The following is a 25827-nucleotide window of genomic DNA, read 5'->3' on the forward strand; positions in this document are numbered from 1 at the left end:
GTAAAGGATAGTTTACTTATGGGTGGTAGTAAAATAGGCTTCACTAGACAGCTTGCTTTAGCCCTGTCCAATTCTTGTCTAACATGGGGTCTCCTTTCTTGGTCTCTCGGACGCTGCTCACCAGACTTTGATGTGTTGAAGGTCCTTGTATCTGTGCTGGTCCCAGGTTCCTCTTCATCCAGCGAACTACTGCTTTCCTCTACAGGCTCTTTTGCTGAAGCCAGGACAGGCCATAGATTGACACAGATTTTCACCACTCTATTATCTAATCTCTCATACGTATTGGAGACAGGACTTCGGATGTTTGTGGTTACTTCACAAGCCTTTGGTAAGTTTAAGGCAGTCTTCCTGGGTAGTACACATTTCACTGCTCCCACAACCATTGGATGAGGGTCAGGTGTTACCAATTTATCACCTATTTCTGGTCTTGTTGCCCTTGGCTTGTTCCTCCGGCCCATTCCTATGTCTACTTGTCTACAATTTGGCCTTAAATAAAAGTTCACAATGTAAACATGCTCTAATATTATGTAAGCAAAAGCTGCTTTTCTAAAACATTTGATACTAGTATAAGTATTCATCTACAAAGGAAAACACCAGGACATACCTGAGAAAGATATCCAAAATATAAAAGTAGCCTTTTCCCAATTCTATCCCCAAACAAGGAACAACAAGAAAGAACAGTAGGCTACTGACTGTTTAGCTGGATGGGACTGTCTGGGACTCTGGCTTGTAAATTGACTCTCTTGCCTCTGGAAGGGCACAGTTAAACATTGCTGTTATGGAAACGTCTACAACCTGAACTTTACGAGACATGTTCAGATGTAATTGAAATAGAGCCTACATGTATTTTTCGCGAAGCTAGCAACTAATAAAAAAAAGAAACGTTAAGGCGATAAAAAGTTATTTTGTAACAAATGTCAAAACTTGGTTTGATGTGGACGATCAAGATTCTAATGACCTAGAGCTCGTGCCTCGTTTTCGGTTTTGTGAAGGGCGGGGATCAGCTTTGCTGTTGTCTGTCTACCTGCTCTGACAGCGCCAAGCTAGCAAGTGGCTAACTGAACGCCTACGCTAGTTCTGTGTATCGTAGCTACTGTTTTTGTTTTTGTACTCACCCATCGTTCGTTGTTCTTTGCGTAAGATGGTTGTTTTGACAAATAATAATGAGGAACAGGATATTATGTGAGTGAAAAAGTCTAACTAAAGTGGGAACTTGAGAGCTAACGTTAGCTAGCTCAATCGACAAGCACATTTTAGTCATTGTTTTCAAACATTGAATATTTGATAGCTAATTTAGTCTATCGTAGATTTTGCCCGTTTAGATATCAGGCACATTTGTGTAAATGAATGCTATATTCATATGCTTGGACTTAACGCTACACTATGGGTAGCTAATGTTAGCAAGCTAAGCTTGCAAGCTGGTGGTACACATTGAACATATGTGTGTAGGTTTGCCGGCTTCCGTTGATGAAGGTGAACTAAGCTTATCACAACTGGCTTGTGTAGATGTTACATTTACGCCATTTCAAGTGGCTGACCCTAGTTAGCAGGAATTTTTTTTGAGTTGTTTGTTACACCTCTGCTGCTCTCGTTCTACTCATGCAAAAATATTTGTAGCCAATCGTTACATTCTCTGACGAGGCCTCTTCTACACACACCTAGCTATAGCTGTTACTAATGTAACCAATAATATACTTAATTCATGACAGATCATCAAGCAACTCATTTGCATGAGCAATTTGTTGGTTTGTGCACTTCTGTCAGTATGATGCAATGATTACGATAGGACGTTAACTACAATGCTGCCGTCTGGTCTAAAAGTGGTAACAGTGAAAATCGACCATTCAGAGCTCGAGAATCTTAATGGGGCGTGGCTTTGAAATTTAAACCCACTGACCCACTTTTTAAGGTGGGGTGTCATGTAACCTACATCTAGCCTACTATTCAGTTGTCAGTATAGCGGTAGCGAGATTATTCTATTAGTAAGGCCATTCAATATTACCTACTAGCCACACATGAACAAATACATATTTTGTGAAGAGGTCACCTTCCGAACACATAAGTCAACACAATAATTGAGTCCTCACAATTCTTGCTCTCTATTTCTCTCAGCCTGATAGAGGAGCGCAAATGCACCTCTCTGCCCAACTCCCCAGCCAAACGTGTGTCTCCAACCAAGAAGAAACAGTTCTTCATCAACCAGGCCATACGCAACTCTGACCTCACACCAAGAGCCAAAGGCAAAAAGAGCCAAAGGCGGCAGGAGAACAGTAAGTTCTCATGTCTGTCAGTGGGAATATTTCACTCTGCTGTAGATGGAAGACACCTGCTCAGCACATATTCTAAATACCCACTAGCTTGATAGCAGCTGGTCTGAACGTGTTCAATAGTCATAGCCATTAGCCAAACAGTATTTTATCAAAATGATTTAACGATGCTGCCTATTCGTTTTTTTTTTATCTCCCCCAAAAAGGTCGCTACCTTGCCAATCTACTTGAAAAAGATGAGTGCTCCAAAGACGAGGCAGATGTATGCAGTGACCCTGCCCTCCCTTCCATCTTTACTGAGGCCTGCACCAATGGCAACTACGTGGAGGTAGGATTCTACTGGTCCCAACAATTTATCTTCAATCAGGCCTCGCTTGTTGCAAGTGAGACTCGCTGAACGTTTTACCACTACTACCCCTAACTAAATGTTTTCCCCTAAGCTGTAGCTCATTGTCCCCTTGTCTGTCAGCAATGGAATGACTTCATGAATCGCTCTGGAGAGGAGCAGGAGAAGCTTCTGGCCCTTCTGGAAGAGGAGGCTAAGAGGAGCAACTCCAACAAGCTCCCCAAGGACCAGAGAGAGGGTGAGAGCCCAGGATAAATGCCTGCCACACACCCAACAGGCACTGCCCTATATACAAAACAACGATGTTTGCCATGAAATAAAATGTGTAAATTATGAAAATGAGTGCATCATTGGTTTAACATGCTCATTGTCAGGATTTGGGGATATGATTTGGGGATATGGACTGATCACATTTTTCTACTCTGCCGTGAATCTAGCCTTCACTGCTCAAGACTACTTCCAGAGGATTGATCGAAGGCTGCGTGCTACGCTGAAACGCAAACAAATTCCCATTGTAAGCATCAACATTCATCATTATGAGATTTTGAAAAATGCTTGTCAACCATATCATGGTTTAACCTAAAGTAAAGACACTGTTATCTGTGCTAGTGACACCTGTCCTCATCAACACTTAATTACACACTTTAGCTTCTCTCTGTCTCATTGCCATTCTCCCCTCTGATTGGTTTAGGGGACACTTGAGGTACTTGAAGAGAACCTTCTCAGTTTCTTTGGTGCTCAGCCTCACTCTGTTTACACCACCAACCTTGGAAGCAGGTACTTTTTTCCCTCTGAAAATGTTCCCCAAACATAATTATCAGAAGTGTTCTTTACACATTTGAGAAGCTCTTCTGGGCTAATATTTGGACTTGTATAGATACCAATTATGAATTAATCAGATGTTACTGATTTTGTGTTTTGTTTATTAGCTTTGAGAGGCTACTGCTTCATGCCGTCTGCCAGTACATGGACCTTGTTTCAGCAAGTGAGTAGTAGTAGAGTAGTAGTTTATTTTTTTAATACATTTTTTGGGGTGTACTTTTACCCCTTTATTTCTCCCCAATTTCATGATATTCAATTGGTAGTTACAGTCTTGTCCCATCGCTGCAACTCCCCTACGGACTCGGGAGAGGCGACGGTTCGAGAGCTGCGTGTCCTCCGAAACACGTAGCCTGTCAAGCCGCACTGCTTCTTGACACACTGCTTTCTTAACCCGGAAGCCATCTGCACCAATGTGTCGGAGGAAACGTCCAGCTGGCGACCAAAGTCAGCTTGCAGGCGCCCGGCCCGCCACAGGGAGTCGCTAGAGTGTGATCGGGCAAGGAAATCCTGGCGGGCCAAACCCTCCCCTAACCCTGATGATGCTGGACCAATTGTGCGCCGCCTCATGGTACTCCCGGTCACGGCCGGCTGTGACACAGCCTGGGATCAAACCCGGTTTATAGTGATGCCTCAAGCACTGCGATGCAGTGCCTTAGACCGCTGTGCCACCCAGGAGGCCACAATATGTGATTTCTATAGTTATTTATGACTTTTAAAGTGACACTGGCACCTAACCTACGTTTGTGGAAAATAGCATATTTCTCCAATATTTTGAGTGCGAATATTTAAAAAAATATATGCACATTTTCCCACCAGAGGTTTGTTTCCATCAAACTGACTTGTTGCAGTTTAAAGGCTGTGTGTGTTGAAGTAGTGCACATTTAAAAAAAAAAAACAAAAAAAAAAAAAAAACTTTTGAACTAAAGTTCTCATGTGCTGAATAAAAAAAAACATAAGCTTTCCATTGCATTTTCCACTCTTATCGATGGTTTTGGTACACACACTGTTGCGATAAATGGCAAACTTGCCCACTCTCGTTTTTTGCGCATGCTCTTTAGACAATAGTTCGCTGATATAATGGACATGTTACGTTATATGATGAGATGGATAAGAGCAAGATCATTTTTATTTGTTAATTGGCAGCTAAGCACCGATCATAATGTCACTAGCATACAAATAAAAATTTACCTCGACATGATGGTTATTCTATCAACAATTACCCAATTACCCGAAATTTGTAGCATAATTCATTTTACAGGCACAAAAGATCCCACCATATTGAACAAACAAATTGTTGACATTTATGAAATTGTACCAACAGCTGTCATAATTTTTTTAAATGTACTGTAGGACTTTACTCGTATAAAAACTGTGGATGGAAATGTGGTTAGTAACATGAAAATAGAGCCCCACAGTGGAGGTGTCATAATACCCATAAAACCTTGTCCTAGAGAGATTTACACGGTTATCAAAACGTCATGCCAGGGTAAGCCTACACAATACACAGCCCTTATTATGTGTGTTTCTAAAATCCCCTACAGGAAAAATGAATGGTGTAAAAACGATTGGAACCATTTCCCTGTTTGACCGCTTGGTTTTATGGGTATTATGACTCATACTGTGTTACTCAATAATGAGGTATGTATTGAGAGACGTTTTATGTTGTCTTTGTGCTGCAGGCTCAGACTGCAACGGTGCTCGTCAAACTGATGTCATTAACAAACAGGAGGGCTTGTTCCAGCCTCCCAGCCCCATGCTCTCTGCCTACCTGGAGCACATGAGCTGAGAGACGGTCACACCGCTGGACAGATGGGCCTGGTTCCATTTCACTCCCTAGCCCCATAAGTGCAGACTTGAAAGGTACAGATAGGCATAAGTTAGTGTGTATATAGGAGTACTCAAATCCGATTCTGGAAGTCCAGAATACTGCTGGTTTGATGTCACTGATTAGCCAGAGATTCCACTCAACTGGTATCAAAAATCTGAATCCGTCCATGATTTGTTATAATGAAAATCAGCAGTGTTGCTAACATGGATGTCCACATTTAAGTAAGTTGTGTTGACTACCTAGTCCACTCAAGTGCTTTGTGGATGTCATATCGCTCTTAACTATCCAATCCAATCTTCATCTATCTGTGAACTTAAAATTGATGGCCACCAGGGTAAGGGGGCAGAGATCAGAATAAAACTGGGCCATAGAGGGAGTATGCAGTTCACCTACTGTGTTTGTACTGATGATTTAATTAGCCACGTTGAATTTAAAAATAAAACAGCTTTAGTGGTAGGACCAGGCTTAAAACCCTTGAACCTTTTCATGCAACTTGAGAGTGCAGAAATAGCGTGATCGGGAACTATTCTATAGCACAGAACTCATCACTATGATAATTTATCTATATGGCTTTGGAGGTATATCTATGGCTTTTGTTACTTCTCCTGGTAAAAAAAAAAAATACTTGCAAACTCTCTTGGAACAATATTCTTATTCTTGCAAAAATATAAGTCTATCCACAAAGATATTGGTCACTTTCCGATTTGACTTTGCATGATTGTGTTTTATTTGGGGGAGAAAACTTTTCAATTGTTTTGTCAAAGATGTACACCATTTGGCAGCTTTTTATACTTGCATGCATAGATAGACCTTGTGTTCTACTGTACTGAATGCAGGTACATTGTTATTCTCCCATTCTTTACATTATTTAGCAAATTATATAAGTTTACCATCTGACAATGAAACAGGTCAACTTCAAAACATGTATATACAGCTTCTTCATAGACTTTTTCAACAACTATTTGGTTTGGAATGTCTAATCAAAAGTACTGTACCGATAATATGCAGTACTAATGAGTTAATATAACACAACCTTCTTACTGGACAGCAAGCCTGCTCTGTGCTTTGCCTCTTAGGCACTTTTTTCTATCATAAACCACCCCTGGACTAGCACTTTTGCCTTACGAATGCATTCCTGGAACTTTCAATAAATTCCCTGCTTTTCCAGAAATCCTGGCTGAATGGATTCAGATTTCCTGCTTATTCCCTCCTGATACTGGGAATCCTCCAACTGAGATTTTGGGGAAAAACAGAATTTATTGAAAGTTCCAGGAATTTTGGCAACCCTATTTCTATGTATTTGTGTATGTATTTATACATTTATACTAATGACTTTTTGAAAGCATCCATCCAGGTTATTTAAAATATCCATAACTTTATTTGTACTATCAAAAATGGTATGAAGAAACTTGACCTGCCGGTGCATCTGTGTCGATAACCAAAGTTTGTTGTGCCCGTACATTTAGTTTCTCAGGCTTTCAGCCACTCACTATGAATGTCTTTTGTGATTTCACAAGTAATGTATGCATACGAGAAGCTTAACTTCTTTTGAATATTACAACCAACAACCCTCTACTGTATGTAGTGGTGCAATGTTTTTGTCAACTTTGTCGCTTGTTTATTACTAGTAGTGCTGTAAATATTAAGCCCCAACATTAATTAATTGAACTCATGTTCAATGTGTGCCAACACAGGATAGGAAAAGTTCTGTTTCTGCGTAGTATTCTCTTAGCTTTTTACAGTGATATGAATGGATGTTTCCTTCAATGATTGTTTGATGCAAGAGTGTATATCTTAAGTAATGTCCGTACATAATTATATCAGTCAACAAATGATAATATAGTAGTTTAGTTTGTAAACGTTTATCCTATTGTCTAGGTAGTTGGTTGCGTAATCCTTACTGAAAGTGCCGAAAGCCATGTCTGAATAGACACATTTTAATAAATCTTAACTCAAGTGTTCAATGACTCTTAAATGACTTGATTATTTAATCGTCGATTCAGACAGTATTTCATGAACATCTTAAAATGTACAGTATATCCCTTAATTTTGCATTTGGAATGTTAAATGGACAAATGGTAGTAGCAATGATGGAGCAGTATGATGACGCAGTGTGACTCCCTGACAATTTGTACATTTAATGTTACTGCTTGATGGACACTTAATATGTAATAAAAAAGTGATTGCACGGGATCTTTAAAGAATGTATTACATAACAGGAAATGTGGAATGTAATTGAGCTTCAAATGTGAGGAAATGTCCACATAATATGCCACAAGAATGCAATACCTCTGACAAAACATTTCTCTGAGTTGGGTACCACAATGTGAAAGACTAAACTTTTTTTTAACCAATTACAACCCTGAACTAAACTAAAACTTTGAGCAATTAGTCAATAGATCTTGGATCAAAATAAAATGATCTGCTGCAACATCCAAACGTGAAAGTGGGCTTTTACAGTATATCTTTAAATTGTGTCAAGTTTATAAATAATGACAAAGAAAGCACAAACTCAGGGTGTATGTTTAACTAAATGTTCAGTTAAACATAGTATGTTTTAGCCAGGAGCCTAGGTGCACAGTCACAACTGTGACAGTTGGGCAATTACTTGCAGTAATTACTCCTGTTTTGAATTGTGAAAATAAACATATTTTATGATGGTGATCATTGCAATAGCTAACTAAATTGTTTGCAAGATACAGTAGAGTATTCTATTTTGAGAGCCGGCATGATTCATGCATCTATCCACTAGATGGCAGCCTAATGTTACTAATGCGTCAGTTAATGTGTTATAAGAAACTAGTAAACTACAATAAATTATTTGGGTTTTTTATTTATTAAATGCAGCCAAATATGTAATAGGTAAAGTGTTGATACTGTTTAGAATTAAATTAGGCTTCAATTAGATTCTGTTTATTAATTGGTGTTTATAATAACATATAGCTGCATTGTTGCTGACCTTTGCTGTGTGATTAAAATGCATAATAATAATGATGAATTATGTCATAATAATTACATAATTTTATTTCCCGAGGAAATTCCACCATTCCACCATAACATTTATTACATGGCAATTTTGATGAGGGGAAAAAGCAAAAGAGTTGGCGAAATTTATAAGCGATAATTATGAGATGAGACGCGTGGTCTCATCATCTTCATTCAGTTTGATTATTTTGTGTGCTATGAGCATACAGTAGTCAGTAGGGCAGAGTAGGCAACTAGATTCAGCCGCAGGCCAATTTTAGTCAGAGCTGATGGTCGAGGGCCAGAACATAATTATAATAATTTGAACATTGCAAATTGACCACAACTAAGCCCAGAAAGAAATTGTATTTGAAAATTGAGACACGATCACATCTCTTTTTTTTATTTGTGGGAATACTTGGCAACACATTTCCTTAATTAAACATAATTTTTAGCTGAATTACTGGTGATTTTAGTATTTTTTTATTTTTATATATATATATATATATATATATTACAACAATAAATCTACAAAACAAAATAAATCGCTTGTGGGGCTGGTTTTGGCCCATGGGCCGCCAGTTGCAGACCCCAGCAGCAGAATATTGGCACCACCCACCTGATGTAGGGTGAAAAGGAATCACTCACTACCTAAGGGAACCTCGCCAAAAGCTCAAATGGGGTAGGTAGTCTTTCATTATAATGTCAAGGGACAATCTGCCAAGTTTCATACGTTGAGATGTGCTTAGGGAGAAAATAGTTTCCCTCTTCCTCGAGGTATAGAACACACGTTTCAACATCTCATACATATTTCACCAACATGAAGCTTAGAAGCTATTATAATACAATGCCATTATTTTCCCCCACACTGACTGCACATATATTTACATTTGCCGACATTCCCTTTGTATGTATAGGGTGGCCCCCAATGATTCAGAGGTAATTTGCATCTGATTGCTGTTTGTCAACCAATGATTTGACTCTACGACCGTGAGCACGCCTTAAATTAGTCAAGATACAATGTAACCTGTGAATCAAGCCATACATTGAAATCGGATTAGATGTGTGCAACGTAATAGAAATACCACAATCAATTGATATCAGTTTACTACTATATATGAAATATACAATCGTTAACCTCCAGAACGCATTAGATTCAGGAGGAAATCAGGAATATTTCTTCCGGTTCCCAAGAATGCAAAAATAAAACGGAAGCTGATTTGGTAAGTATTTTTTTTCTCTTATTGCGACTCGCACGCTCGGTCTGGAATTCATTATACAAGCAGGAGTATTATCCTGCCTAATGATGTTTTATATGTTCCTGGGATAATTAAGATACGATATCATGTCTGATTCAACTTGACTAATCGGATACAGCCCAATGTGTACATGCCCCTTTTGATATTTAAGAATGTGTTTATTTATATATCGCTTTTCATTACACGTTGAATCTCAAAGTCGCTTTAAAAACAAAACAACCAGAAAACTATTTAACAAAACAAAAGTAGGAGGATCTGGCAGTTCTTGGTCGATGGTCTTCCACAGTTTTAGATGATGGGCTGTGCGGAAAGGTAAAATCTTGAGCGGATGGAGCATTGATAGTACAGTACGCAGGGAGTTAGAGACATCTGACAGACAGGCCACGGAGCACTCCATCCGGCACCTCGTTTTCGATGTTCACAGCTCCTCCTCTGTAAGTAGCCTGGATCGTTCACCTGGGTGATGCTTTGGCGGCTGTAAAAGCGCCAGTAAGAACACCACTCTCAGTAGTAGTCCTAAAAAGCCCACTACCAGGGGAGCCTCTGCAACACCTCACACCGCATATGTGGCGATGTGCCAAGTAATGAAATTATCGTTTAGAATTTTGGTTGATTTTGCATTTGCAAATAGTAAAGTACATCACTCATATACTTTCTAATATATAAAAAGCTATTATATGTTGTATCGTAGCTTAGTATGCTATGTTAGGCTACCTGTTGCTCACATTGGGTGTAGGAATTGGGAAGTTGCCAAAAGATTCTGGAAACGGTATTTACGTTTCCTGAAGTCAAATTAAATAGAACTGTCAAGCGTTCAATTGACCTGCTTTTTTGTGTTGATGTTGTCCACCACATTTAAGACAATATAGCCTATTTGTTTAGTGAGTCATTTGAGTAGGCTACACAGTAGCCACAACTCGACTGATAAATACATAATTTTAGTTGCTCATTTCTTGAAACGCATATGATGATCATTCTATATGTGGGCATATATTCGTTTCATGAAAGTTATAAACATAAACAACGATATACCTATTATATTTATCAGTTGAATTACATTAGATGGATTGTATATAATTCATTGGGCCTTTTCAGCATAGCCTTTGAATTTACTTTTTGTAGATATATAAAAGTTGAAAGGGAATGAGGAGCGTCACGTAAAAGGCTTTGCATGGTCAATGTGATCTCTTCAGTTGCCATACAGCTTTTACTGCGATAGGGGCTCTGCAGAAGTCATTTATACTTCTTGGGCTTTGATGAACAGAGGTGTTGTGTAAAAGTTTTCAAGAAAGGGAGTTTGTGTTTATACTGGACCTCCCGCCCCCACTTGTCGTCAACCAATCATGTCAATGCGGAGCTATATGGAGCCCATTTTACAACATTTGGGCGGCGCACGTCGATGCGGTACAGAGCTGATTTGAATAACTGGTTATTAATATGTCTTAATTTCATATTAACCAGACAAATATCAATCCAAAACAGAATTTTCTCTCCCTATCATACCCAGCTTCCAAGGCAGTATCTCTACTTATATTTTAGTGCAATTTTATGACACATTTCATGCAACTCTACTTATTTTGCCATGGGGCAGAGTAAAAAAAAAAGTTTTACAGCTTATTTACTGCAATTCTACCAATTGGGTAGCCTAGTGGTTAGAGCATTGGACTAGTAACCGAAAGGTTGCAAGTTCTAATCCCCAAACTGACAAGGTACAAATCTGTCGTTCTGCCCCTGAACAGGCAGTTAACCCACTGTTCCTAGGCCGTCATTGAAAATAAGAATTTGTTCTTAACTGACTTGCCTAGTTAAATAAAGGTACAAATTAAATTGCCATGTTAACGATATCTGCCTGGGGCCATAAGAGACTGGAGCCGGCCCTGATGAAACCATGGTGGATCACTTTGTGCCTGTCCATATTGCAGTGGAGACTCCTCCTCATTGAATTTAATAAAAAATATATACACTGCTCAAAAAAATAAAGGGAACACTAAAATAACACATCCTAGATTTGAATGAATGAAATATTCTTAGAAAACACTTTTTTCTTTACATAGTTGAATGTGCTGACAACAAAATCACACAAAAATTATCAATGGAAATCAAATTTTTCAACCCATGGAGGTCTGGATTTGGAGTCACTCAAAATTAAAGTGGAAAACCACAGTACAGGCTGATCCAACTTTGATGTAATGTCCTTAAAACAAGTCAAAATGAGGCTCAGTAGTGTGTGTGGCCTCCACGTGCCTGTATGACCTCCCTACAACGCCTGGCATGCTCCTGATGAGGTGGCGGATGGTCTCCTGAGGGATCTCCTCCCAGACCTGGACTAAAGCATCCGCCAACTCCTGGACAGTCTGTGGTGCAACGTGGCGTTGGTGGATGGAGCGAGACATGATGACCCAGATGTGCTCAATTGGAGTCAGGTCTGGGGAACGGGCGGGCCAGTCCATAGCATCAATGCCTTCCTCTTGCAGGAACTGCTGACACACTCCAGCCACATGAGGTCTAGCATTGTCTTGCATTAGGAGGAACCCAGGGCCAACCGCACCAGCATATGGTCTCACATGGGGTCTGAGGTTCTCATCTCGGTACCTAATGGCAGTCAGGTTACCTCTGGCGAGCACATGGAGAAATGCCACCCCAAAGAAATGCCACCCCACACCATGACTGACCCACCGCCAAACCGGTCATGCTGGAGGATGTTGCAGGCAGCAGAACGTTCTCCACGGTGTCTCCAGACTGTCACGTCTGTCACATGTGCTCAGTGTGAACCTGCTTTCATCTGTGAAGAGCACAGGGCGCCAGTGGAGAATTTGCCAATCTTGGTGTTCTCTGGCAAATGCCAAACGTCCTGCACGGTGTTGTGCTGTAAGCACAACCCCCACCTGTGGATGTCGGGCCCTCATACCACCCTCATGGAGTCTGTTTCTGACCGTTTGAGCAGACACAGCACATTTGTGGCCTGCTGGAGGTCATTTTGCAGGGCTCTGGCAGTGCTCCTCCTTGCACAAAGGCGGAGGTAGCGGTCCTGCTGCTGGGATGTTGCCCTCCTACGGCCTCCTCCACGTCTCCTGATGTACTGGCCTGTGTCCTGGTAGCGCCTCCATGCTCTGGACACTACGCTAACAGACACAGCAAACCTTCTTGCCACAGCTCGCATTGATGTGCCATCCTGGATGAGCTGCACTACCGAGCCACTTGTGTGGGTTGTAGACTCCGTCTCATGCTACCACTAGAGTGAAAGCACCGCCAGCATTCAAAAGTGACCAAAACATCAGCCAGGAAGCATAGGAACTGAGAAGTTGTCTGGGCACCACCTGCAGAACCACTCCTTTATTGGGGATGTCTTGCCAATTGCCTATAATTTCCACCTGTTGTCTATTCCATTTGCACAACAGCATGTGACATTTATTGTTAATCAGTGTTGCTTCCTAAGTGGACAGTTTGATTTCACAGAAGTGTGATTGACTTGGAGTTACATTGTCTTGTTTAAGTGTTCCCTTTATTTTTTTGAGCAGTGTATTTTTAAACATTTAGAAAGTTCTCCTTTTTAGATAAAACTATACTAAATATAATCACATCACCAAATAATTGATTAAAACACTGTTTTGCAATGAAGGTCTACAGTAGCCTCAACCTCACTCTGTAGTGCACTCTGCACCATGGTGTAGGAAAGCTAGCTTCCGTCCTCCTCTGGGTACATTGACTTCAGTCCAAAATCTAGGAGGCTCATGCCTTCCATAGACTTTCACAGTAATTATGACAACTTCCGGAGAAAGTTGCAGCATGAACTGACATGTTGTCCACCCAATCAAAGGAGTAGAGAATTATCCTTTGTACTGAATGGATAAGCTACAGTTAGCTAGCACTGCAGTGCATAAAATGTGGTGAGTAGTTGACTCAAAGAGAGAGAAAGACAATAGTTGAACAGTTTTGAACAAATTAATTTCTTCAAAAATGAAGAAGAAGCAATATAAACTGCTTACTGACTATACACTGTAAAGTTACTGCATGATTGTAGTGGGTTTACTAACACGTTAGTTCTGTTGACTATGATGTTACTTTAGCTAATATAGTGACAACGATGTAGGCTGTATGTAGCGGTTATGATATTGTTCGGCTTGGAAAGTTTGTTTTGAATGGTCACATTCAGATTCAGAGAATTTTCATGTGCTCAGAGAGGCAATTCATTTTGCAGAAGCTGATGTGTTGTGCATTGAAGTCCTCAAACGAAAGGACAAGGTGAGAGGAGGAGAGCGCATAGAAGGAATACAACGTACAGTGGGGCAAAAAAGTATTTAGTCAGCCACCAATTGTGCAAGTTCTCCCACTTAAAAAGATGAGAGAGGCCTGTAATTTTCATCATGTGTACGTACACTTCAACTATGACAGACAAAATTAGAAAAAAAATCCAGAAAATCACATTGTAGGATTTTTTATGAATTTATTTGAAAATTATGGTGGGAAATAAGTATTTGGTCACCTACAAACAAGCAAGATTTTTGGCTGTCACAGACCTGTAACTTCTTCTTTAAGAGGCTCCTCTGTCCTCCACTCGTTACCTGTATTAATGGCACCTGTTTGAACTTGTTATCAGTATAAAAGACACCTGTCCACAACCTCAAACAGTCACACTCCAAACTCCACTATGGCCAAGACCAAAGAGCTGTCAAAGGACACCAGAAACAAAATTGTAGACCTGCACCAGGCTGGGAAGACTGAATCTGCAACAGGTAAGCAGCTTGGTTTGAAGAAATCAACTGTGGGAGCAATTATTAGGAAATGGAAGACATACAAGACCACTGATAATCTCCCTCGATCTGGGGCTCCACGCAAGATCTCACCCCGTGGGGTCAAAATGATCAGAAGAACGGTGAGCAAAAATCCCAGAACCACACGGGGGGACCTAGTGAATGACCTGCAGAGAGCTGGGACCAAAGTAACAAAGCCTACCATCAGTAACAAACTACTCCGCCGGGGACTCAAATCCTGCAGTGCCAGACGTGTCCCCCTGTTTAAGCCAGTACATGTCCAGGCCCGTCTGAAGTTTGCTAGAGAGCATTTGGATGATCCAGAAGAAGATTGGGAGAATGTCATATGGTCAGATGAAACCAAAATATAACTTGTTGGTAAAAACTCAACTCGTCGTGTTTGGAGGACAAAGAATGCTGAGTTGTATCCAAAGAACACCATACCTACTGTGAAGCATGGGGGTGGAAACATCATGCTTTGGGGCTGTTTTTCTGCAAAGGGACCAGGATGACTGATCCGTGTAAAGGAAAGAATGAATGGGGCCATGTATCGTGAGATTTTGAGGGAAAACCTCCTTCCATCAGCAAGGGCATTGAAGATGAAACGTGGCTGGGTCTTTCAGCATGACAATGATCCCAAACACACCGCCCGGGCAACGAAGGAGTGGCTTCGTAAGAAGCATTTCAAGGTCCTGGAGTGGCCTAGCCAGTCTCCAGATCTCAACCCCATAGAAAATCTTTAGAGGGAGTTGAAAGTCAGTGTTGCCCAGCAACAGCCCCAAAACATCACTGCTCTAGAGGAGATCTGCATGGAGGAATGGGCCAAAATACCAGCAACAGTGTGTGAAAACCTTGTGAACACTTACAGAAAACTTTTGACCTCTGTCATTGCCAACAAAGGGTATATAACAAAGTATTGAGAAACTTTTGTTAATGACCAAATACTTATTTTCCACCATAATTTGCAAATAAATTCATAAAAAATCCTACAATGTGATTTTCTGGATTTTTTTTCTCATTTTGTCTGTCATAGTTGAAGTGTACCTATTATGAAAATTACAGGCCTCTCTCATCTTTTTAAGTGGGAGAACTTGCACAATTGGTGGCTGACTAAATACTTTTTTTGCCCCACTGTATATCGACATAACCTGAAAGGCTGCTCAGCAAGGAAGAAGCCACTGCTCCAAAACCACCATTAAAAAGCCAGACTACGGTTTGCAACTGCACATGGGGACAAAGATTGTACTTTTTGGAGAAATGTCCTCTGGTCTGATGAAACAAAAATAGAACTGTTTGGCCATAATGAACATCGTTATGTTTGAAGGAAAAAAGGGGAGGCTTGCAAGCGAAGAACACCTTGCCAACCGTGAAGCACAGGGGTGGCAGCAGCATGTTGTGGGGGTGCTTTGCTGCGGGAGGGACTAGTGCACTTCACAAAATAGATGGCATCATGAGGAAGAAAAATTATGTGGATATATTGAAGCAACATCTCAAGACATCAGTCAGGAAATTAAAGCTTGGTCACAAATGGGTCTTCCAAATGGACAATGATCCCAAGCATACTTCCAAAGTTGTGGCAAAATAACTTAAGGACAACAAAGTCAAGGTATTGGAGTGGCCATCACAAGGCCCTGACCTCAATCCTATAGAAAATTTGTAGGCAGAACTGAAAAGGCGTGTGCGAGCAAGGAGGCCTGCAAACATGACTCAGTTACACCAGCTCTGTCAGGAGGAATGGGCCAAAATTCACCCAACTTATTGTGGGAAGCTTGTGGAAGGCTACCCGAAATGTTTGACCCAAGTTAAACAATTTAAAGGCAATGCTACCAAATACTAATTGAGTGTATGTAAACTTCTGACCCACTGGGAATGTGAAATACAAGCTGAAATAAATACATTTTCTCCACTATTACTCTGACATTTCACATTCTTAAAATAAAGTGGTGATCCTAACTGACCTAAGACAGGGAATTTTTACTAGGATTAAATGTCAGGAATTGTGAAAAACTGAGTTTAAATATATTTGGCCGAGGTGCATGTAAACTTCCGACTTCAACTGTATATTGAGCATTCAAGACATAATGTGCAGAAATAAAGGGAGGAGCCAGAAATATTTTCCCACAATGGAAAGATCAGCTAACTCCTCGGCTTTCTAGAAAAAGCCATTATCTCTAAACTACACTATGTACAAACGTCCCTTTTTCAGTACCCTGTCTTTCAAAGATAATTCATAAAAATCCAAATAACTTCACAGATCCTCATTGTAAAGGATTTAAACACTGTTTCCCACGCTTGTTCAATGAACCATAAACAATTAATGAACATGCACCTGTGGAACGGTCGTTAAGATACTAACAGCTTACAAGCAATTAAGGTCACAGTTATGAAAATGGAGTCCTTTCCAATGGACTCTGAAAAACGGCAAAAGAAAGATGCCCAGGGTCCCTGCTCATCTGCGTGAACGTGCCTTAGGCATGCTGCAAGGAGGCATGAGGACTGCAGATGTGGCCAGGGCAATAAATTGCAATGTCCATACAGAGGCCTGTACTCTGGAGCGGGATCGATTTGGAGGTGGAGGGTCCGCATGGTCTGGGGCGGTGTGTCACAGCATCATCGGACTGAGCTTGTTGTCATTGCAGGCAATCTCAACGCTGTGCGTTACAGGGAAGACATCCTCCTCCCTCATGTGGTACCCTTCCTGCAGGCTCATCCTAACATGACACTGCATGACAATGCCACCAGCCATATTGCTTGTTCTGTGCGTGATTTCCTGCAAGACAGGAATGTCAGTGTTATGCCATGGCCAGCGAAGAGCCTGGATCTCAATCCCATTGAGCACATGTGGGACCTGTTGGATCGGAGGGTGAGGGCTAGGGCCATTCCCCCCAGAAATGTCCGGGAACTTTCAGGTGCCTTGGTGGAAAAGTGGGGTAACATCTCACAGGAAGAATTGGAAAATCTGGTGCAGTCCATGAGGAGGAGATGCACTGCAGTACTTAATGCAGCTGGTGGCCACACCATCTACTGACTGTTACTTTTGATTTTGACCCCTTCTTTGTTCAGGGACACATTATTCAATTTCTGTTAGTCATATGTATGTGGAATTTGTTCAGTTTATATCTCAGTTGTTGAATCTTGTTATGGTCATACAAATATTTACACATGTTAAGTTTGCTGAAAATAAACGCAGTTGACAGTGAGGACGTTTCTTATTTTGCTGTTTATAATAAATGGCACATGTAAAACCATCAGTACCTGCTTGTTTCCTACTCACAATTTCAGTTATACTACAAAAGCGCTCCCTTGGTGAGCCCAGCTTGGACTCTGAGCACATTCCAAACATAATTTCCTGTATACAACAACAGTGGCCAGCATTAACTTAAACTCTGCCTTAACAAGGCATGTTATTCATTAGACTGCATTCATTATGCAAAGACATCGAGGTTTTAAGACCTGAACTTGATCTCCTACCATACGTTTATAATCCACAGAGGTCCAATCACTGAGCAAATCCCCCTTTTCTTAAAGAGGCCTCATTGCAGGCAAATAAGGAAAATGGCCCTCCATTGGAAAAGGGATGTGTATGGGATGCTGAGTTACAGTAGACTATAAATCAGTGGCAGTCAGAGCCGTTTAAGATGAGGGGGAACGATTTTGTTTTTTTCATGAGCATGGCCTTATTTCTATTACAGCATATTAACTGACTGACATTGATATTCTGTTCACCCAGTTCAATGTAACATAAATAGGTTTAGGCTAATACATGATACTAGAATTTCCCTTCATGAGGTTTCTACAACCTAGTCTACGAATAAAATTTTCCAACCTAGGTGCACACAGGTCGAGAGAAGAAATGTAGGTGACAGACAGTGACACATGGACAGAGAGAGACACATTCAATACCACCTTGCACACTCTTGCCTGCATCTAGCTGATCAAGGGTGTGATCATTAGTCCAACAGAAACGTTTTTCAACAGAATCGGCAGAATGACTTACACCTCTAATCAGGCGTAAAAACAGTTCACTTTCATAGCAGCTACAGTGGGGCAAAAAAGTATTTTGTCAGCCACCAATTGTGCAAGTTCTCCCACTTAAAAAGATGAGAGGCCTGTAATTTTCATAATAGGTACACTTCAACTATGACAGACAAAATGAGAGAAAAAATCCAGAAAATCACATTGTAGGATTTTTAATGAATTTATTTGCAAATTATGGTGGAAAATAAGTATTTGGTCAATAACAAAAGTTTATCTCAATACTTTGTTATATACCCTTTGTTGGCAATGACAGAGGTCAAACATTTTCTGTAAGTCTTCACAAGGTTTTCACACACTGTTGCTGGTATTTTGGCCCATTCCTCCATGCAGATCTCCTATAGAGCAGTGATGTTTTGGGGCTGTTGCTGGGCAACACGGACTTTCAACTCCCTCCAAAGATTTTCTATGGGGTTGAGATCTGGAGACTGGCTAGGCCACTCCAGGACCTTGAAATGCTTCTTACGAAGCCACTCCTTCGTTGCCCGGGCTTTCCAAATGCCTGAAGGTACCACGTTCATCTGTACAAACAATAGTATGCAAGTATAAATACCATGGGACCACTTAGACATCATACCGCTCAGGAAGGAGACACGTTCTGTCTCCTAGAGAAGAACGTACTTTGGTACGAAAAGTGCAAATCAATCCCAGAACAACAGCAAAGGACCTTGTGAAGATGTTGGAGGCAACAGGTACAAACGTCAAACAGTCACACTCCAAACTCCACAATGGCCAAGACCAAAGAGCTGTCAAAGGACACCAGAAACAAAATTGTAGACCTGCACCAGGCTGGGAAGACTGAATCTGCAATAGGTAAGCAGCTTGGTTTGAAGAAATCAACTGTGGGAGCAATTATTAGGAAATGGAAGACATACAAGACCACTGATAATCTCCCTTGATTAGGGGCTCCACGCAAGATCTCACCCCGTGGGGTCAAAATGATCAGAAGAACGGTGAGCAAAAATCCCAGAACCACACGGGGGGACCTAGTGAATGACCTGCAGAGAGCTGGGACCAAAGTAACAAAGCCTACCATCAGTAACACACTACGCCGCCAGGGACTCAAATCCTGCAGTGCCAGACGTGTCCCCCTGCTTAAGACAGTACATGTCCAGGCCTGTCTGAATTTTGCTAGAGAGCATTTGGATGATCCAGAAGAAGATTGGGAGAATGTCATATGGTCAGATGAAACCAAAATAGATATTTTTGGTAAAACTCAACTCGTCGTGTTTGGAGGATAAAGAATGCTGAGTTGCATCCAAAGAACACCATACCTACTGTGAAGCATGGGGGTGGAAACATCATGCTTTGGGGCTGTTTTTCTGCAAATGGACCAGGACGACTGATCCGTGTACAGGAAAGAATGAATGGGGCCATGTATCGTGAGATTTTGAGTGAAAACCTCCTTCCATCAGCAAGGGCATTGAAGATGAAACGTGGCTGGGTCTTTCAGCATGACAATGATCTCAAACACACCGCCCGGGCAACGAAGGAGTGGCTTCGTAAGAAGCATTTCAAGGTCCTGGAGTGGTCTAGCCAGTCTCCAGATCTCAACCCCATAGAAAATGTTTGGAGGGAGTTTAAAGTCCGTGTTGCCCAGCAACAGCCCCAAAACATCACTGCTCTAGAGGAGATCTAGAGGAGATCTGCATGGAGGAGTGGGCCAAAATACCAGCAACAGTGTGTGAAAACCTTGTGAAGACTTACAGAAAACGTTTGACCTCTGTCATTGCCAACAAAGGGTATATAACAAAAGTATTGAGATAAACTTTTGTTATTGACCAAATACTTATTTTCCACCATAATTTGCAAATAAATTCATTAAAAAATCCTACAATCCTACAATGTATCCATAGCAACTGTTACGTTTAGGCTGCTCAGTGATGACACAGAGACGTCAGCTAGCAACTTTCACTCTAAACTCCGACAAACAGCTGTAACTTTTTATTGGTTGGAGCTATTCCTAATCCGCTTTATCCAATCCGAGGGGTACAGCCCGTTCTTCTCTTTAGAGACAAGCCAACTGTTTTACAGGAGTTTTATTGAATCCGTATTGATGTTCTCGATGATGGCGTGGTTTGGCAATCTTAATGTTTGCAACAAAAATAGTTTGGACAGGGTGGTTAAGGTGGCCAGCAAGATCATCGGTGTGCAACAGGCACAGCACTCAGTGACATTCAGAACGCAGTTGGTGAGGAGAGTTAACAGTATCCTAGGCTGTCCTGATCACCCCCTCCTTGACCATTTTGAGCTTCTCCCCTGAGGTCATCGTTTTAGACTTCCCAAACTCAATAGCAACAGATACAATAACTATTTTATCCCACATACCATGAACTTTCTGAATCTGCACACGAAATGAAATGTATATTGCTGCACTTTTGCACAATGATTGCTCCTTTTTATCCGTCTCTCTGTTTCATGTTATGTGTATATCAGTTGTATGGTCGTCACTGTTTTTAATGTTTGTTGTTGTTTTTTACCCTGACTGCAGAACAAATTTCCCAATTGGAACAATAAAGATAACTTGAACTAGCCAGTTGAGTTATTTAGAGCACGGAGCATGATCCTGGAAAAGGAGGATGAAGCTAGTAAGCATTAGAAATGTTTTCTTTATCGTTCCAGGTCGTCCAGACTGGGAAAGTATTCTTAATCTTAACACTAGCTTGGTTCGTCTGAAACAGATTGACAAATCATGAGAATTTGAATAGCTATGAAAGACATTCATTCCAACAGTCAAGCATTGCTAGGCAACCGTAGCCTTGACAACACTGCTCTCTTCTGGCTCAAGCAAGTGTGAGGAAACATGCTAACATACAGTAAATTTGTGCTTTAATATGAACTAAATACTGCACTCTGACCCGCAAAACTAATTTGCTAGATTCATGATAGTGTTGTTAGACAAAGCAAGGAAAGTGAACTTCAAAACGTGATGTTCAAAAGTTTGGGGTCAAGTACAAATGTCCTTGTTTTTGAAAGAAAACCTTTTTTTGTCCATTAAAATAACATCAAATTGATCAGAAATACAGTGTGGACATGGTTAATGTTGTAAATTACTATTGTAGCTGGAAACTGCAGATTTTTAAGGGAATATCTACATAGGCGTACTTAGGCCCATTGTCAGCAACCATCACTCCTGTGTTCCAATGCCACGTTGTGTTAGCTAATCCAAGTCTATCATTTTAAAAGGCTAATTGATTATTAGAAAACCCTTTTTCAAGTATGTTAGCTCAGCTGAAAACTGTTGTTCTGATTTAAGAAGCAATAAAACTGGCATTCTTTAGACTAGTTGTGTATCTGGCGCATCAGCATTTGTGGGTTCGATTACAGGCTTATTGGAATTTGCAGCTGTTGTTGGTAAATAATTAATCTGCTAGCTTCTGACATGATTTACTGCAGCTAGAAAGAGAGTAGTTGATGGGTTACTAAAACAGCTCTATCTACAGATTGGTAGACACTACTCCTAATCCGTTTTTCAGATTGACAAGCAGAGAAGTAGGGCAAGATTTCATACCTCTGATTGTTTTTATCTGACTTGTTAGGTTAGTCGTCAAAATGGTGGTTGTTTGAAAAAATTTGGCAGAAAATGTGTTTTAGTAATACAGTTACTAAAACAGCTGTACCGTAAGATCTGTAGTGAATGTTTTGGTTCCGCAAACAGATATGAATAGCAGAGAAGTAGAGGAAGATTTCATACCCTAACTTTTTGTCTAAATTGTTGGGGTAGTGGTCAAAACGGCAGTTGTTTGCAAAAAAGTTACAGAAAATGTTGATGTGGTTACTCAAACAGCTGTAACTTTTATCAGAATATAATTTTTGGTCCAAGTATTTTTGGTCTGAAATTCTCCATGTTATTCATCTCCTTCTTGGTATTGTTCCTGTGGATATACTCCAATCCTCTCCATTTAAATTGATAGATTATCTTTCAGTAGCAGAAAGGAAATAAATGTGTAACAAAATGCTGGAAAAATAATCATGCACCCTCAAAAGATATGTGGTTAGGTCAATACGGGGAACTTGCTGACTTGGAGAGAATTACATCAATCTTGCAACATAGGCAGCATAGGTATGAAGGTGTCTGGTCAGTACATATCCTACTGGTCTTATTCTGTCATTTGTTTTCTGTTATTTTTCTGTGGCTTTATACAAATTGTATTCTTATTTAGACTCTTGAAAGATTTTTTGTAAAAAACAGCAAAGATATATTGTGTATTTATGGTACATGTTCATTATGTGCTCTTGAATAAACATTAATGAATCAAATATATACATATTTTTTGGTTCAAACGGCAGATTTGAGTAGCAGAGAAGTAGACAATGATGTAAACGCTCAAACTTTTTTCTAAGTTGTTGCAAAGTGGTCAAAGTAGCTGATTTGTGTCAAAAGTTGTATTATTGCATTTACAGAGAATGTCAGTTGGAAGTGATGATGTCACAATAGGGAGCTTTAGAATTTTGAGAAAATACCATAACAAGCAGATGGAGGACAAAAAAAAAACGAATAACGTAAAAGTATAAAATATATTAAAGGTTGTCTACAAGCAACTCGAGTGAGACCATTCCACACATTATAATGTTTGAACAGCGTTTCTAGCTTAAACGGTGTAGGCCGAGTAGCGTGCTAAAAAAGAAGAAGAAGAAGTACCGTATGTTGAAGATTGAAGCTGGGGTTTTCCTGCACAAAAGTGTAATTGGTTTCTCATATCACAAAGGTTGACAGTCCTATCTAAATCCACTTAACTTTGCTGAATTACATCCCATGATATTTGCAAAACATTCATAGCAGATAAGTCTTTTTTTTATTTAACAGTTAAGAACAAATTCTTATTTACAATAACGGCCTACCAGGGAACAGTGGGTTAACTGCCTTGTTCAGGGGCAGAACAACAGATATTTATCTTGTCAGCTCGGGGGATTCGATCCAACAACCTTTCGGTTACTGGCCTAATGCTCTAACCACCCCAAAGTAACCAATTTGAATAAGCCTGCGCAGAGTTATGTCAAGAAGTAACGGTAACCACAAGGCCAATGAAATAAGTATTTGTTTTAAAATACGATTCTGTCAAATACTCTAGGCTTGAACTGAGAGCTTTATTTGTAGTGATCATACTGTCATAATCTTGTTGCTCAGATTTGCTACTATAAATGGACATGCGGGCTCCAGTTGTCTTCAATACGTTTAATATCGTATGTCATCTTCTATTACTATTGTGTGTGTCTGGTTCCCACCTGCCTGCCTGTAAACTTCACTCTAGTTTCCTTGACATTTTAAGGGGGAAGTGTTGTGAATTTGCTCGTTTTCAGCTGTTGCTTTGCCAAAACCCAAATTCCTAAGTGTCTTCCTGGCATGGAAGCATTTTCTGTTTCTCCTGCCAAAAAAATAAGAAAAACACTACATCACTCTTTTAGTCTGAGACATGGGGGAATCCCGGCCTGCTGATAGTGACATACTCTATATGGAATGGAGCCTTGGTCAGGATCTTACTGTGGGTTGTCACTAGTTACCACAGCCACAAAGTAATAAACCCCGCTTATTTTTACAATTTATCTTCTTGATCTGATTTTAAACCTAACCTTAACCACACTGCTAACCTTATGATTAATCTTAAATAAAGACTAAAAAGCTCATTTTTGTTTTATGAATTAGTACAATATAGCCAATTTTAACTGTGGCTGTGGTAACTAGTGGAAACCCTTACTGTGGGAAGAGCCATGTAATTTGTCCACCAATAAAATCAAATTTATTTATGTAGCCCTTCTTAGATCAGCTGATATCTCAAAGTGCTATACAAAACCCCAAACAGCAAGCAATGCAGGTGTAGAAGCACAGTGGCTAGGAATAACTCCCTAGAAAGGCCAAAACCTAGGAAGAAACCTAGAGAGGAACCAGGCTGTGAGGGGTGGCCAGTACTCTTCTGGCTGTGCCGGGTGGAGATTATAACAGAACATGGCCAAGAGGTTCAAATGTTCATAAATGACCAGCATGGTCAAATAATAATAATCACAGTAGTTGTCGAGGATGCAACAGGTCAGTTGGCTGATCATTGAAAGTATCTCTACCGGTCCTGCTGTCGCTAGAGAGTTGAAAACAGCAGGTAGCACGTCCGGTGAACAGGTCAGGGTCAGGAGACACTGTGGCCCCATCCGATGATACCCCCGGACAGGGCCAATCAGGCAGGATATAAGCCCACCCACTTTGCTAAAGCACAGCCCCCACACCACTAGAGGGATATCTTCAAACACCAACTTACCATCCTGAGACAAGGCAGAGTATAGCCCACAAAGATCTCCCCCACGGCACAACCCAAGAAGGGGGGCACCAACCCAGACAGGAAGACCAAGTCAGTGACTCAACTAACTCAAATGACGCACCCCTCCTAGGGACGGCATGGAAGAGCACCAGTAAGCCAGTGACTCAGCCCCTGTAATCGGGTTAGAGGCAGAGAATCCCAGTGGAGAGAGGGGAACCGGCCAGGCAGAGACAGCAAGGGTGGTTCGTTGCTCCAGTGCCTTTCCATTCACCTTCACACTCCTGGGCCAGACTACACTCAATCATAGGACCTACTGAAGAGATGAGTCTTCAATAAAGACTTAAAGGTTGAGACCGAGTCTGCGTCTCTCACATGGGTACGCAGACCATTCCATAAAAATTGAGCTCTATAGGAGAAAGCCCTGCCTCCAGCTGTTTGCTTAGAAATTCTAGGGACAACTAGGAGGCCTGCGTCTTGTGACCGTAGCGTACGTGTAGGTATGTACGGCAGGACCAAATCAGAGAGCTAGGTAGGAGCAAGCCCATGTAATGCTTTGTAGGTTAGCAGTAAAACCTTGAAATCAGCCCTTGCCTTGACAGGAAGCCAGTGTAGGGAGGCTAGCACTGGAGTAATATGATCACATTTTTTGGTTCTAGTCAGGATTCTAGCAGCCGTATTTAGCACTAACTGAAGTTTATTTAGTGCTTTATCCAGGTAGCCGGAAAGTAGAGCATTGCAGTAGTCTAACCTAGAAGTGACAAGCATGGATACATTTTTCTGCATCATTTTTGGACAGAAAGTCTCAGATTTTTGCAATGTTACGTAGATGGAAAAGAGCTGTCTTGATATGTTCTTCAAAAGAGAGATCAGGGTCCAGAGTAACGCTGAGGTCCTTTACAGTTGTATTTGAGACGACTGTACAACCATTAAGATTACTTGTCAGATTCAACAGAAGATCTCTTTGTTTCTTGGGATCTAGAACAAGCATCTCTGTTTTGTCCAAGTTTTTAAAAGTAGAAAGTTTGCAGCCATCCACTTCCTTATGTCTGAAACACATGCTTCTAGCGAGGGCAATTTTGGGGCTTCACCATGTTTCGTTGAAATGTACAGCTGTGTGTCATCCGCATAGCAGTGAAAGTTAACATTCTGTTTTCGAATGACATCCCCAAGAGGTAAAATATATAGTGAAAACAATAGTGGTCCTAAAACGGAACATTGAGGAACACTGACATTTACAGTTGATTTGTCAGAGGACTAACCATTCACAGAGACAAACTGATATCTTTCCGACAGATAAGATCTAAACC

General features: G+C 40.8%; 2 protein-coding genes and 1 long non-coding RNA gene across 3 annotated transcripts in view; 2 read left to right on the plus strand and 1 right to left on the minus strand.

Moving 5' to 3' along the window:
• The window catches only part of LOC139371837 (uncharacterized), a 38270-nt gene that overhangs the window by 1837 nt on the left and 10606 nt on the right, over positions 1–25827 (minus strand). The window lies entirely within an intron of this gene.
• On the plus strand, positions 741–7456 carry LOC139371682 (R3H domain containing 4). Its single transcript, XM_071111955.1, has 8 exons — positions 741–1182; positions 2113–2270; positions 2474–2595; positions 2737–2851; positions 3051–3127; positions 3305–3390; positions 3543–3598; positions 5115–7456. Exons 1-8 carry the CDS (start codon positions 1142–1144, stop codon positions 5219–5221), a joined length of 762 nt encoding a protein of 253 aa, XP_070968056.1. The 5' UTR covers positions 741–1141; the 3' UTR covers positions 5222–7456.
• The window catches only part of LOC139371523 (AT-rich interactive domain-containing protein 3A-like), a 59339-nt gene continuing 42751 nt past the window's right edge, over positions 9240–25827 (plus strand). Inside the window, exon 1 of the mRNA XM_071111944.1 lies at positions 9240–9450. The gene's annotated coding sequence lies outside the window, so the exon portion shown is untranslated. The remainder of the gene's footprint in view (positions 9451–25827) is intronic.

The sequence above is a fragment of the Oncorhynchus clarkii genome, chromosome 1, assembly GCF_045791955.1.
Source record: "Oncorhynchus clarkii lewisi isolate Uvic-CL-2024 chromosome 1, UVic_Ocla_1.0, whole genome shotgun sequence".
NCBI classification, from domain to species: domain Eukaryota; kingdom Metazoa; phylum Chordata; class Actinopteri; order Salmoniformes; family Salmonidae; genus Oncorhynchus; species Oncorhynchus clarkii.

What these genes read in the sequence shown, in the direction of transcription:
- LOC139371682 (XM_071111955.1), top strand. Translation starts at nt 1,142, where the DNA reads ATGGTTGTTTTGACAAATAATAATGAGGAACAGGATATTAT. An exon ending in CCAATGGCAACTACGTGGAG is followed by an intron (nt 2,596 to 2,736) that starts GTAGGATTCTAC and finishes CTTGTCTGTCAG; the next exon opens with CAATGGAATGACTTCATGAA. An exon ending in ACCACCAACCTTGGAAGCAG is followed by an intron (nt 3,391 to 3,542) that starts GTACTTTTTTCC and finishes TTTGTTTATTAG; the next exon opens with CTTTGAGAGGCTACTGCTTC.